The 14,003-nt window shown below is 36.0% G+C and overlaps 1 protein-coding gene across 1 annotated transcript in view; it reads right to left on the bottom strand.

The window, feature by feature from the left end:
- DECR1 (2,4-dienoyl-CoA reductase 1) overlaps positions 1-14,003 on the bottom strand; it is a gene marked incomplete at its 5' end in the record, with an annotated part of 61,814 nt that overhangs the window by 13,532 nt on the left and 34,279 nt on the right. The window contains one exon of the mRNA XM_079722149.1: positions 444-543. Coding sequence (XP_079578275.1) covers positions 444-543 — 100 coding nt within the window. The remainder of the gene's footprint in view (positions 1-443; positions 544-14,003) is intronic.

The following is a 14,003-nucleotide window of genomic DNA, read 5'->3' as shown; positions in this document are numbered from 1 at the left end:
TAGTAGGTAGAATAAAAGGATGAAGGTATGTTTAAGAGAGGTCAGAGGGGGCACTAGTAAAGATACATGGATACACTAGTCTGAGTTCCTATCAGACTTTTTCTCATACTTTATAATACACAGTCATACTGGATAAGTAATTAAAATTAAATAAAATTTAGTGTCTCAGTCACAGTAGCCAGAATGCAAGGGTTCAATGGTCACATATAGCTATTGGTACTGCAGATTTACAAAACAGTTTGATCATTGCAGAAAATTCTATTGGACAGTGCTGCTGTAGACAACTATGACTTATTCATGAAATAGAATGTCTCCTGGTGAATCCAAATTAGTCTTTGTTTTATATTTCTCTGGAAAGAGACTAGAAAGCAGGAATTTAGTTACACAAGCTACCAAAGCACATTATTTATCTTCAGTGACAGGATTAACACAGTAGTACTCACTTGTTCATGGCCTCCACTCCTGCTTTGGCAGAAGCACTTGGTACTACAAAACCTGACCCAGTCTCAGCATAGATGGTTGTAATAGCAAGAAACGATGCTCCTGACATTTTAAAATGATACAGTAATTAACAATATAGCTAAATCAATTCACATCAGGAAAACATTATTTATAATAATGGGATCTAATTCAAGAGGGTATAACAAAAACTGAAGAATATTTCAAAACTTCACTAAGCCTAAATTAATGAAAGAGTAATCTAATAATATTGCTACATCTTTGCTAGTAATCTTGCTGCCATTCAGGATGGTCCAGTCTGTGCTTAATTAAAATTCTATACCAGGTGAGTCAATACCAAGGCTCAAATCTCAAAGGTATGGCCCTGTTATACCCTGCATAGTCAGCTGGACAGGATTTCCATTAACACATTTATAAGAATAAATCGGAACCAAAACTAAATTAGCAGGGACTTCTGCCTCCAGCATCATGGATTTGTCCTCCTCCTGTAAACACAAAGAAACTGTATCAAATATATGATACCACTATTTTCAGATACTGTTTAGCAAGCAGGGAAAGATGGCAATTCCTGAGAGAAGAAAAACAAATGTAATGAGCCCTAAGATCAGATTTTGCCTAAAGGTACTGTATATATACTATACAGTATGTACTATATACTACATATATATACATATTATATATTATATATTACATACTCTATATTATACTATATACATATGTCATATAGACTGTGGCATAAGGAGTAGGAAAATAGCCAAATAAGGCATTATCATTGAGTTGAGGAGACAGATCTGATTTTAGAGAGACTGAGGAAGTTGCAATTTGTGAGGAGAGTTCCCCCAAAGAGAAAAGTATGTAAAGATAGAGCCCCATAAATCTGCATAGTGTATCCTTGAGTCTCTGGCCAAACATCAAGCTGTACGTGTTTAGGATAAGATTCCATAAGGCCAGGCAAAGAACAACTGCCTGGGAGCCATAAGCTGAACAATTCCCAGAGTACACATAGGGCTGGGAGATAAGTGAGTCTGAGCAGCTTTGTTGAATATCCAGGTCTTTCAGTGGAAAGTTCAGAAGGGCTGTGCATTAATAGGAGGGTTAAATTAGCCCAAAAGTAAAGTCTACTCTAGACTCACCCAAATAAAGCTTAAAAATAAACACTGAACTGATCAAGCTGGTCCACAAGTTTTTAATTCAAAGGGAAATTAAAATGCATACACATATGTGGACACCACACACACACACACACACACACAACAACAGCAACAGCATAAAATATAAACATAAACAACATAAAATTCACAGCATGCAACCAAAAATTACTACACATAAAAAGACACAGAAACAACCAGGAGAAAAATCAGATAATAGAAAGACTCTCAGAAATGACACAAAACAGAGAATCAGCAGATGAAGACCTTTCAAATGATATTGTACACTGGACAGCTACATGTAAAAGAAAAAGATTAGAACATTTCCTCACACCATATACAAAAATAAACTCAAAATGAATTAAAGATCTAAAAAGACCTAAAACCATAAAATTCCTAGGAGAGAATACAGGCAGAACACACTTTGACATAAACCACAGCAATCTTTTTTTGGATGTGTCTCCTAAGACAAAAGAATAAAAGCAAAAATTAACAAATGGGAACTAATTAAGCTTAAAAGCTTGCGTACAATGAAGAAAACCATGGATGAAATGCAAAAACCTACTGAATGGGAGAAAATACTGGCAAATATGATGGCCAATAAGGGGTTAATATCCAAAACATGTAAACAGCTCATACAACTCAATATCAAAAAAAACAAACAGCCCAATTAAAAAATGGGCAAAGACATATTTCCAAAGAAGATATACAGATGGCCAGCAGACACACGAAAAAATGCTCAACAATGCTAATCATCAGAGACATGTAAATCAAAACCACAATGAGATATCACCTCACACATGTCAGAATGGCTATCACCAAAAAGTTTACAAATAACAAATGTTGGTGAGGATGTGCAGAAAAGGGAACCCTAGTACACTGTTGATGGGACTGTAAATCGAGGCAGCCACTATGGAAAACAGTATGGAGAGTCCTCAGAAAACTAAAAATAGAACTACCATATGATCCAGCAATTCCATTGCTGGGTATGTATCTGAAGAAAAAGAATAAACTAATTCAAAATGATACATGCACCACAATGTTCACAGCAGCATTACTTACAATTGCCAAGATATGGAAGTAATCTAAGTGCCCATCAACAGATGAATGGATAAAGAAAATGTGGTATATATATACACAATGGAATATTACTCAGCCATAAAAAAGAATGAAATGTTGACATCTGCAACACGTGCATGGACCTAAAGAGTATTATGCTTAAGGAAATAAGTCAAAGAAAAACATATGCTGTATGTTATCACTTATATGTGGAATCTAAAAAATAAAATAAATGAATGTATATAACAAAACAGAAACAGACTCATGGATATAGAGAACAAACTAGTGGTTACCACTGAGGAGAGGAAAGGGGGAAGGGGTGAGATAGGGGTATCGGACTAAGAGACACAAACTACTATGTATAAAATAAGCAACAAGGATATATTGTACAGCAGAGGAAAATACAGCCAGTAATCAACACTGCCTGGGACATAGTGGGTTCTCAGTAAATTGACTGCATGAAAATTTAAAATAATAATATTTAGCTCCTGAAAAATCAGTGATTTTCTACTTCTTACTTAGCCACAACACTGAAAATACTGTAAGTTAATATTAGCAAATGAATCAAACTATATATATATATATATATATATATATATATATATATAATTTATGAAACAGTAGATACTTTAAGAAATTTAAGACTACAAGTTTGAAGGACTACAAGGAAAATAATTTAAAGAATATTCAGATAAGTTTTTTTTCTCCTTGACATATTTTGTTTCTCTTTCCCTCCACACACTCCAGAGTAGAAACAAAACTTAGCACAACCTGGAAAACATTGGGAGTGGAAGAGGGGACAGGAGTACCATTTTAAGGACATGAGAAATAAGAATAGTTATGTTAGGCATTATGGTAACTTTTTCTAATATATCAAGCTCAGTCTTTCAGATCTCTGAAAATTACTTTGTTTCCAAATTCACCCTGTGAAAGAAGAGGAAGTAGAACTTTAGTGTACACCATTACAGTACACTGACAACAGATGCTAACTGCATCATCTTACAACAAAATTATAAAAACTACTTTTAAAAGTGACAATTACTTATGTAATGCCAATGTTCCAATAGAATGTGCTCTATCTTCCTATTCAGATTTAACAGCAATTTTTCTTGAGGTGTGGGAAAGGAGGAGTTAAGTCATTATTACGTAATTGAGATACTGGAAATGAAAGTTACCGTCCTCTTCTCTTTCTCTCTAGATTTTATTTAAGATGTGGGTAGCCCACTGCTTAGAATGAGATACTGCTGCTTTTAATTACCCCGAGTGTAAAAAAGAGGTAAACATTTGAAATTGCAGTGTTCCAATAGGATGAATGCTGCATAAACAATTAACAGCTGGATTTCAAAAAATGAACAGTGGTGCTAATAGCTCAAAGTAAAGAATTCCCAGATTCCCAGGGTCAGTCACAGATATATTTTTTTCTTTTCATAGGAAGGCTAATCATTTAAATTAGAATTACCTATGGAAGAGGTTTGTAAATGGCAAGTTTCTAATATCCCAGTGCTGACAACAAAAATAGAACCTATGTTAGCAAAGTTAAGAAAATAGAGAAAGGGAGCAATAAATAAAATAAATATTATGCTAGCCCATCCTTAACTATTTCAAAATGGAACAAAGTAGTAACAAAGAAACACTAATAATCACACTATTAAATAAAACGTGTAAGATTATGTGCCAGTTTCAAAAAAAAGACTCAAAAGCTCTAAAATCTGGTTTAAATACAAATTTTTTTTTTTTTTTTTTTTTTTTTTTTTTTTTTTTTGCGGTAGGCGGGCCTCTCACTGCTGTGGCCTCTCCTGTTGTGGAGCACAGGCTCCGGACACGCAGGCTCAGCGGCCATGGCTCACGGGCCCAGCCGCTCCGCGGCATGTGGGATCTTCCTGGACTGGGGCACGAACCCGTGTCCCCTACATTGGCAGGCGGACTCTCAACCACTGCACCACCAGGGAAGCCCCTAAATACAAATTTTGAAAATTAAAATAAAAATTTCAGTTCCAATGTTCAGTAGAGATGGAATACTGTAGTTTAAAGACACCTGACTCAAACATTGATTCTACTATTTACTAGCTCTATAACTGTGTGACCTTGAGCAAATCACTTCCATGTTCTGGGCCCCAGATTTATCACTGTAAAGTAGGAAAATAGGGAGTTTCCAGCAAATCTCATTACATTCTACAGATTACTCACTAATTAATCATTGCTATCGATTTTACCTATTACTCTTTTACCCTCATGCAAAAAGTCCCATTTTGAAAATGATAATATCCAGCTCTTTAACCACCATTTGTAACTTCAATTGATGTTAACTTTGACTTCCCAACTACTCTGCCATTTTCATTAAAATTTGACTCCTGGCCTTAAACCTACAAAAATATCTGTAACCACATCTCAAAGCCAACTTCTCTCAACAATCTGGAAGATCTCAACATTCAGGTGGACAAGATCATAAATCTTACAGCTCCATGACCTTCGGTGCTACCTCAATTTAGCCACAACCTGAACTTCGTCATCATTCCAAAATACTAAATGCAATGTGTTACTCTCTGTATTCTGTCCTTCCAGATCTTTCACATCCTCATACTACATGTGCTCTTTGAGACTTCATTATAAATTCTGGGTGCTTTATCTCCCATATTCTTTAGGCTTATAGTTCCCTCCTAGTCTAACTCTTCTATTTACAGCCTAGACTATTACATGAATCAGGCACTCAATTCCTAGCCACACATTCTCTCAAACATCCACCCTGCAGTTCTTAATACCAGAATGGCCTTCTCCACTCTTATAAGGAGGGAGTTTTAAAACTGTTCCAAACTGTAGGTAAATACCATTGGAAAGATGCCATCTACAATTTCACCAGGGCCCTCAACATCATTTATCAACTCTTTCAGTATCCAGAGTAAACTCCTCCACCTATGTTTCTGATTCACATCTCCTGAGACTAGAACATTCCCTCATTGGTTCTCTCTTCTTTCTTTCTCAACACTTCTCCTCATTGGGGCCTCCCCTCAGTCATTAATCATGCTTCAATCACCACTCTGAATATATCTCTTGTTAAGATCCTTCAGTTTATCTTTACCCAGTTCCAGAGGGTAAAGTCCACACCCCTTAGCCTCATCTTTGCCTCTCCAGGCATTACATACTACAAGTAAGTAAACCTGAACTCCTTGTACTTTCTAGGCACACAGGTGAGCTACTGTTTGCAGGTTTAACTCTTCTACTGTTATTGCCAGCAATTAATCTTCCTGACAATCATAACATGAAGAGCAAACTCTTCACTTCTCTTTTTGATGAAGGCACAGAGGACTCAGCCACTTTTTGATAAGAGCCTCAATTGAATTTAAATCTAAAAGTCATCAACACTCTAAAAGTTATTCACAGGATGATCATATAACTTAAAAACAAATAGTATAACTCTTTTTAAAAGAATATTATCTACTAAGTGAAGACATCTCATTTGAACATTTAACATAAATACATCCTTCATGTAGGTTGAAACTTAAAAGTTTAATTACAATAAGTGGTATCAGAGCTCCGGTTTTTCTAGTCTATTTTAACTATGGGACATAGGGACATAGCCTTACATTCAGATACTTTATGGTCCCCTTGTAAAACAGGTGGTAAAAATACACTTATCTTGCAGGAATCTAACATTTTCTTTAATAGCTAATACTTACTGAGTAGTAGTCTGAGCCAGGCACTATTCTTAACACTTTACAGGCACTAGCTCACTTAATCATCACAGGAATCCTAGGAGGAAGGTTCTATCTTTATCCTCCTATTTACAAAAAAGACTGAGGCACAGAGAGGTAGTTTTCCCAAGTTCACACTACTAATAAGTGGTATCATCAGGACTAGAACCAGGCAGTTTGATCCAAAGCCTACACTCATAAAATTTCCTCTCAAAGAAATTTCCAGTTATATAGTTAAAAAGAAAAAAAAAAAAAAAAGATTCCTTTCCAAAATTTCCAAATCACCTTACCGTTACATTATCTTCACAAAACATCAAAGTAAGGTACACAGTTTCTATAAGAAAATTTAATAAATGAGGTAGAAATGTTGTATCAAAGTAGTAACTCTAGCAAAAAGTGATTTTAAAAGGATATTAACACTGCCTTAATAAATGCCAACTCATTACTAAGAAAGTGTTTTTAAACATTCTTAAAATGCACCCATTGTTCTAAGGAAGGCCTAGACACAATACACAGACATGTACCCATATGGTCCTTCTATACTTTAAAATCTAAACAGCATACAACTTGCACTCACACAACTGACAAATAAGAAAAGCCTCATCCTATGCCTGCTCTACTCTTCCTTCTTCTGAAACAAGGTGTATTTGCCTCCTTATCAGTTGATTTTGTCAAAAGGCTCGTCATCTTCTTTTCCCCTAATAGTAAAGCTGAAGGACATAATTTAAAGTAGTGTTAAACATGCCCTCAATTCGCTTTCTTTTTGTGGGTCTCAAAAATGTTTCATTCCATAAACAAAGCATCACCTTTGTGCTTAGTGATGAGTTAGGAACTGGTGGGGAGAAGAATGGAGTAAGGGTGGAAAGGGTTTGCAGGTGGGGCAGAAGTATTGTATACTGATGGGTAATAGCATTTCCAATTTTGATGGATGAGAAAAGGAGACTTACAACATGGAACAATAACAATGTGCAGCATGTTTTTAAATGCTGAAGTGTGTATTAGAGCTTTTGAATAGGACATCATTCATTGAGGTGTGGAACTAAAGCTGAGCATGACAATTCTATATGGCTTAAGGAAAAATGATTCTTTCAGAGTCTATGTAAAAGAGCAGCCAAACAAAGGGTGATTACAGAAGGACATGAGATTGGACAGGCTGAGGTTCACTGAATGATGAATGATGAGGGAAAAGTAACTGGCTGAGTTCAATATCAATGGATTGAAACTAAGAATGCTTTAAAATTTATTTCTGTGTTTACAGTTCACACATTATGTGTCTAGAACAGCAAGATGGTTAAAAACCTTGTGTTTTCTGATAATTTGTTTTAACTCAATTGCAAGAATAGCATAAAGTATTTTACTTAGTTCAAAGCCTTCAACTGTTTCTTCATAACTATTGATTAAAAGGATCTTTCCTTTTTTAGTTTCTTCGGTTGGTGCATTATTTGCATTTACTCTTCTCTTCCTCTAGCACAAGGCTGCTGGTAAGATATTCTCAGGCTGCTGGTAAGATCATCTCAGGCATACTTCCAATGACACTGATACTATCCATGATTTCCTTTACAGACATTTCTTAACTACTTTCTATTTCCCCTTCATTGTTCATGATTAGTCTGACTAGACAGTAACCGTTCACTCCTTGCCTTTCCCTGACACAGTCCATATGATTCAAGCTTCCTTGGGTTGCTTCTGACTATTCCATACTATTAGATTCCCTGAATCTCTGAAAATTAATTCTACCTAATTCTTTAAATTATCTAAGCTACCATATGTTCATTCACATACATGAAGAAGCACATGAATATTTTTGAAGCAATTTATGTTTTTCACAAAACTTTTGTATCTAATACCTTGTTTGCTTACTAAATATTGGAGTAGTAGTTGATTATCCAATCGTTTTTACAGATGAGAAAGCTAAGTAGTGGTCAAAATATCAAGACTCACCATCTAAGTATCAGGTATAAACTAGGTGACAATGACTTCAATTAAACTACTGTTCCTTCTTTTTTCCTACTGGGCCACTTCTTTTTTTTTAAATGAATTTATTTATTTTATTTATTTATTTTTGGCTGCGTTGGGTCTTCGTTGTGGTGAGTGGGCTTCTCATTGTGGTGGCTTCTCTTGTTGCAGAGCACAGGCTCTAGGCATGTGGGCTTCAGTAGTTGTGTCATGTGGGCTCAGTAGTTGTGGCCCCATGGCTCTAGAGCACAGGCTCAGTAACTGTGGCACACGGGCTTAGTGGCTCCGCGGCATGTGGGATCTTCCTGGACCAGGGATCGAACCCATGTCCCCTGCATTGGCAGGCGGATTCTCAACCACTGCACCACCAGGGAAGCCCTGGACTACCTCTGACAATAAAAAAAAATATGTCAATCATCAATTTTAACAGTGATAATTAACACTTCTTAGTTATTTAATAAACCATATTTTCTCATCTGTAAAAGTGAGAATTAAAAACATCTACCAATATATTAAAAAAGACTAACTCTGTGCCTCAGTTTCTACCCATAACTATAAACAGCACTTACCTTCCAGAGTCATTACAAGTATTAAATGAGTTCATAAATATTTAACACTTAGAACAAAACCTGATATAGAATAAGCACTTGATAAATGTTAGGTGTTTTAAAAAAGTAAGAAGAAAGGAAGTAAGGAAGGAGGGGAGAGGGAGGGAAGGAGAGGGACTGAGGGAGACAAGAAGGAAGAAAATTTAGTTAGAATTAGAGCATTTACTTATAAATAATACTGTTCAGTATTCTAACATCTATTGCATCTTATATCTGTATTTAATAATTATACAAGTTGCAGTAATCACTACAGATTTCTCATATGTGGTCTTATGTGGAAGAAATTCTAGCTTCCTGGTATAAAGTAATCTATGTGACTCAATGATCAAAGATAGTCCAAAATCAAGTAAAATACCTGGGTAGGCTGTCACATATTTTGTCAATTAATACACTCACACACACAAAAAAAGGAAAATTTAAGAAAAATTGTTCTCTTTAAATAGAATCCAAACAAATATATTTAAAAAAAAATAATAGTGGATATGTGGTCAATATTCTTACTCAAATGTTAAGTAATTTAAGATTCTGAAAAACAACCAAGTATGAAGAGTATCATATTATGTTGAACACTTATTTAATATGTCTTTCACAGTGGCACAAGAGGCATTGGTTGAATTTAGTTTAAATAAAATATCAATTTCAAAAGACAGGGGTGTAACCAACATATCATCTATTGGCAAAGTAGAGCTGAGGACTGACGGAGTAGTACGTAAGGCCTTAAGAACACAAATCCGGGAGACCTTCAAGATGGCAGAGGAGTAAGAAGTGGAGATCCCCTTCCTCACCACAAATACATCAGAAATACATCTAAATGTGGAACAATTCCTACAGAACACCTACTGAACGCCGGCAGAAGACCTCAGACTTCCCCAAAGGCAAAAACTCCCCATGTACCTGTTTTTTTCTTTCCTTTTCTCTTTTTTTCTCCCTTTTCTTCTGAGCCATGTGGCTGACAGAGTGTTGGTGCTCCGAGTGGGTGCCAGGCCTGTGCCTCTGAGGTGGGAGAGCCGAGTTCAGGACATTGGCCCAACACACACCTCCCAGCTCCATGTAATATCAAAAGGCAAAAGCTCTCCCAGAGATCTCCATCTTAACGCTAAGACCCAGCTCCACTCAACAAGTAGCAAGCTCCAGTGCTGGACTCCCTATGCCAGAAAACCAGCAAGATAGGAACACAACCTCACCCATTAGCAGAGAGGCTGCCTAAAATCCTAATAAGGTCACAGACACCCCAAAACACACCACCAGACATGGTCCTGCCCACCAGAAAGACAAGATCCAGCTTCATCCACCAGAACACAGGCACTAGTTTCCCCTCCACCAGGAAGCCTACATAATCCACTGAACCAACCTCACCCACTGGGGGCAGACACCAAAAACAATGGAAACTATGAACCTGCAGCCTGTGAAAAGGAGACCCCAAGCACAGTAAGTTAAACAAAATGAGAAGACAGAGAAACACACAGCAGATGAAGCAGCAAGGTAAAAACCCACCAGACCTAACAAATGAAGAGGAAATAGGCAGTCTACCTGAAAAAGAATTCAGAGTAATGATAGTAATGATTATCTAAAATCTTGGAAATAGAATGGAGAAAATACAAGAAATGTTTAACAAGGAGCTAGAAGAACTAAAGAGCAAATAAACAAGGATGAACAACACAATAAATGAAATTAAAAATTCTCTAGAAGGAATCAATAGCAGCATAACTGAGGTAGAAGAATGGATAAATGACCTGGAAGATAAAATAGTGGAAATAACTCCTGCAGAGCAGAATAAAGAAAAAAGAATGAAAAGAATTGAGGACAGTCATAGAGATTTCCAGGAAAACAAAAAACGTATGAATATTTGAATTATAGGCGTCCCAGAAGAACAAGAGAAAAAGAAAGAGACTGAGAAAATATTTGAAGAGATTATAGATGAAAACTTCCCTAAAATAGGAAAGGAAATAAACAAGTCCGGGAAGCACAGAGAGTCCCATACAGGATAAATCTAAGGAGAAAAACACCAAGATACATATTAATCAAACTCTCAAAAATTAAATACAAAGAAAAAATATTAAAAGCAGCAAGGGAAAAACAACAAATAACATACAAGGGAATCCCCATAAGGTTAACAGCTGATCTTTCAGGAGACACTCTGCAAGACAGAGAGACTGGCAGGACATATTTAAAGTGATGAAAGAGAAAAACCTACAATCAAGATTACTGTACCCAGCAAGGTTCTCATTCAGATTCGGAAAGAGAAATAAAACTTTTACAGAGAAGCAAAAGCTAAGAGAATTCAGCACCACCAAACCAGCTTTATAACAAATGTTAAAGGAACTTCTCTAGGCAGGAAACACAAGAGAAGGAAAAGACCTACAATAATAAACCCAAACCAATTCAGAAAATGTTAATAGGAACATACATATCGATAACTACCTTAAATATAAATGGATTAAATGCTCCAACCAAAAGACATAGACTGGCTGAATGGATACAAAAAAAGACCTGTATATATGTTGTCTACAGGAGACCCACTTCAGACCTAGGGACACATACAGAGTGAAAGTGAGGGGACGGAAAAAGATATTCCATGCAAATGGAAATCAAAAGAAAGCTGGAGTAGCAATTCTCATATCAGACAAAACAGACATTAAAATAAAGACTATAACAAGAGACAAAGAAGGACATTACATAATGATCAAGAGATCAATCCAAGAGAAGACATAACAATTGTAAATATTTACACACCCAACATACGATGCATAATGCAAATGTTAACAGCCATAAAAGGGGAAATAGACAATAACAGAAACATAGTAGGGGACTTTAACACCCCACTTTCACCAATGGACAGATCATTCAAAATGAAAATAAGGAGACACAAGCTTTAAATCATACATTAAACAAGATGGACTTAATTGATACTTATAGGGCTTAATTGATTTATTATAAGACATTCCATCCAAAAACAACAGAATACACATTCTTCTCAAGTGCTTATGGAACATTCTCCAGGATACACAATACCTTCGGGCACAAATCAAGCCTTTATAATTTAAAGAAAATTGAAATCGTATCAAGTATCTTTTCCGACCACAACGCAATGAGTCTATATATCAATTAAGGGAAATAATCTGTAAAAATACAAACACATGGATGCTAAACAATACACTATTTAATAACCAAGACATCACTGAAGAAATCAAAGGGGAAATCAAAAAATACCTAGAAACAAATGACAATGAAAACATGATGACCCCAAACCTATGGGATGTAGCAAAAGCAGCTCTAAGAGGGAAATTTATAGCAGTACAATCCTACCTCAAGAAACAAGAGAAATCAAAAATAAACAACCTAACATTGCACCAAAAGATGTTAGAGAAAGAAGAACAAAAAACCCCAAATTAGCAGAAGGAAACAAATCATACAGATCAGATCAGAAATAAATGAAAAAGAAATGAAGGAAACAATAGCAAAGATCAATAAAACTAAAAGCTGGTTCTTTGAGAAGATAAACAAAATTGATAAACCATTAGCCAGACTCATCAAGAAAAAAAAGGAGAAGACTCAAATCAATAGAATTAGAAATGAAAAAGGAGAGGTAACAACTGACACCTCAGAAATACAAAGAATCATGAGAGATTAGTACAAGCAAGTATATGCCAATAAAATGGACAACCTGGAAGAAATGGACAAATTGTTAGAAAAGCACAACCTTCCGAGACTGAACCAGGAAAAAATAGAAAAAATAAATAGACCAATCACAAGCACTGAAATTGAGACTGTGATTAAAAATCTTCCAACAAACAAAAGCCCAGGACCAGATGGCTTCACAGGCAAATTCTATCAAACATTTAGAGAAGAGCTAACACCTATCCTTCTCAAACTCTTCCAAAATATAGCAGAGGGAGGAATACTCTCAAATTCATTCCACGAGGCCACCATCACCCTAATACCAAAACCAGACAAAACATGTCACAAGGAAAGGAGACTACAGGCCAATATCACTGATGAACATAGATGCTAAAATCCTCAACAAAATACTAGCAAACAGATTCCAACAGCACATTAAAAGGATCATACACCATAGTCAAGTGGGGTATATCCCAGGAATGCAAGGATTCTTCCATAAATGCAAATCAATCAATGTGATACACCAAACTGAAGGAGAAAAACCATATGATCATCTCAGTAGATGCAGAAAAAGATTTCAACAGAATTCAACACCCATTTATGATAAAAACCCTCCAGAAAGTAGGCATAGAGGGAACTTACCTCGACATAATAAAGGCCATATATGACAAACCAACAGCCAACATCATTCTCAGTGATGAAAAACTGAAACCATTTCCACTAAGATCAGGAACAACACAAGGCTGTCCACTCTCACCACTATTATTCAACATAGTTTTGGAAGTTTTAGCCACAGAAATCAGAGAAGGAAAAGAAATAAAGGGAATCGATATCGGAAAAGAAGTAAAGCTGTCACTGTTTGCAGATGACATGATACTTACATAGAGAATCCTAAAGATGTTACCAGAAATCTACTAGAGCTAATCAATGAATTTGGTAAAGTAGCAAGATACAAAATTAATGCACAGAAATCTCTTGCATTCCTATACACTAATGATGAAAAATCTGAAAGAGAAATTAAGGAAACATTCCCTTTTACCACTGCAACAAAAAGAATAAAATACCTAGGATTAAACCCACCTAAGGAGACAAAATACCTGTACACAGAAAACTTTAAGACACTGATGAAAGAAATTAAAGATGTTACAAATAGATGGAGAGATATACCATGCTCTTGGATTGGAAGAATCAACATTGTGAAAATGACTCTACTACCCAAAGCAACCTACAGATTCAATGCAATCCCTGTCAAACTACCAATGGCATTTTTCAGAGAACTAGAACAAAAAATTTCACAATTTGCATGGAAACACAAAAGATCCCGAATAGCCAAAGCAATCTTGATAAAGAATAACAGAGCTGGAGGCATCAGGCTCCTGGACTTCAGATTACACTACAAAGCTACAGTAATCAAAGCAGTATGGTACTGGCACAAATCAGAAATACAGATACATGGAACAGGATAG

Source organism: Hyperoodon ampullatus (assembly GCF_949752795.1).
Source record: "Hyperoodon ampullatus genome assembly, chromosome: 17".
In the NCBI taxonomy this organism is placed as follows: Eukaryota; Metazoa; Chordata; class Mammalia; order Artiodactyla; family Ziphiidae; genus Hyperoodon; species Hyperoodon ampullatus.
The sequence above is the reverse complement of the archived record's forward strand: the minus strand, read 5'-3'. Positions and strand labels throughout refer to the sequence as shown.